Source organism: Corylus avellana, chromosome ca8 (assembly GCF_901000735.1).
Source record: "Corylus avellana chromosome ca8, CavTom2PMs-1.0".
Lineage (NCBI taxonomy): Eukaryota > Viridiplantae > Streptophyta > Magnoliopsida > Fagales > Betulaceae > Corylus > Corylus avellana.
In genome coordinates, this window is record NC_081548.1 from 19,612,195 (window position 1) to 19,614,184 (window position 1,990).

General features: G+C 38.9%; 1 protein-coding gene across 1 annotated transcript in view; it reads left to right on the top strand.

Moving 5' to 3' along the window:
• Window positions 1–1,641, top strand: part of LOC132189561 (peptide methionine sulfoxide reductase A1-like) — a 7,579-nt gene extending 5,938 nt beyond the window's left edge. Inside the window, exon 2 of the mRNA XM_059604303.1 lies at window positions 1,006–1,641. Within this exon, the coding sequence (XP_059460286.1) occupies window positions 1,006–1,257 (252 nt within the window). The 3' untranslated portion in view covers window positions 1,258–1,641. The remainder of the gene's footprint in view (window positions 1–1,005) is intronic.
• The last annotated feature ends 349 nt before the right edge of the window (window positions 1,642–1,990 follow it).

Sequence of the window (1,990 nt, forward strand, 5' to 3'; positions counted from 1 at the left end):
AAAAGGTACTCTTTAAGGCTAGAAAACAATAGCTTAATGCATTCTGGATGGACTGTGAAGGTATCATAGATCCAGTTCATACTTTGATTTGATGCAATCTGAAGTTGCATGGGTGAAAATTATTCAGAATTTGTCCCCTATCGTGGTGGTCCATGAATTTTTGGCCGCGTGTATTTCTGGCTCAGTTACATTACTCTGAATTATAACAACCATGCAGTCAAACTTGTTTGTTTTAAAATAAACATACAGTAGAAGTCTTAGGTTGAAGAGTGCAAGTGCACGGAGTTGGATCTTGAGAGCTGCCTATTCATACTAATTGAAGGTTAGGATCATATATATATGCCTCTTACCATTCCCGTTTTGGAAGGACCAGCATTGGATACTGATGTATATAGAGGAGAATGGAAAGATAAAAAGGTGAATTGAGCGTCCATGAAATGATATAAAATGGATTTTCTGTTGTCAATTTTCAGGGTATTTGTGGTAAATAGCTACCAAGTTATAAATTTCTTCCATGTTAAGTTCCTTATAGTTACCAAACATGTTATCCAATAATTGTTGCTTTGTCTACATGTGCAACCTAACAAGTAGTATGAACTGGATTTCCATACGGTAGGATTAGCATTGATATGCAAGTCTGAAAAAGAGGCTTGGCTTGCCTATGGTATCTTGCTGTCATTTCTGTTGATGCATTATGTACTATTTCTTTCATCCTCCAACCCCTGCCTCGTCCCATGGGTTTCCCAAGAAAATAAAGGAATAAAAGCAAAGAACAAAGAGAGATGAATAAGAAAATAAAGAGGCCAACTTTTGTGGCCTCTCCTTTTTGCATGCCCATATGCTAAATCTGAAGGGTCAACCTACTTCAATATTACTGCTAGAGAAATCCTATTACATAACAAATCTGATGTCTTGTTCTCTTATCTGACCATGTTATACACACATTGTCTCACGCCCCTACCACCTCACAGATCCTAACAGCTTGAAAATCCTTGGTAAGTGCAGGGTAATGATGTGGGAACACAGTACAGATCTGGTATATACTTCTACACACCTGAGCAAGAGAAGGCAGCAAGGGAGTCTCTGGAGCAACAGCAGAATCTCTTGAACAGGAAGATCGTAACCGAGATTCTGCCTGCCAAGAAATTCTACCGAGCAGAGGAATACCATCAGCAGTACCTCGAGAAAGGGGGCCGTTTTGGCTTTAAACAATCTGCCGGAAAAGGCTGCAATGATCCGATCCGATGCTATGGCTAAGTTGGGGTCTTAACTGGCGAGAGCGGCCAAAATGAAGATATTTCCTTGTTCTGAGTCCTGAGAATGTGGGTGTCTATGGGTTTGTGCACTTGTCTATTTTCATCTGCGTGAGCTCTTATGATACTATGCTGTAATAAGATCCCTCACATTACTGAACATGGATCTGTAATTATTGGCAGTGTTCTCTTAACCATCATCAACATATTGTATCTACAATGGTGGTGTGCTTGATCTCTTGTTCCAGGGTTCAGTCTGAGAGGTAGACTAGTTGGGTTATATGAATAGTATTGTTTTCTGTCCCAATACTATTTTTAGCTGCATGGAACTGTCATTATCATATTACCCTTCTTTATCTTTCTTTAACGATGCATACTTATTGAAATACTTGGAAGAAATTTGTTTTGGGCGCAAAAAAGTTTAAATTTCTTATGAGACGATGCATTGTAATTTGCTATTTAGGTTGTCTAAGATTTGTTCGGACAGATGGATTTTATGAGAATTCTCTCATATTTATCGGGATTTCTTTGTCTAATTCTGATTCGGGACGTATTATTAGATGACAGCCGGGATGGCTTTTGTACAACATGCTAGGGTAATCAACTAACACGATCGTGATAGTGCCATAAAGATAGTGCCATAAATCCAATAATGGAATCATTTTATATTGGAGCATGCCGGCGTGGTCAAGGTGGAGGAGCATAAACATTGCAAGCACGTTAAGAAATATTGCAAT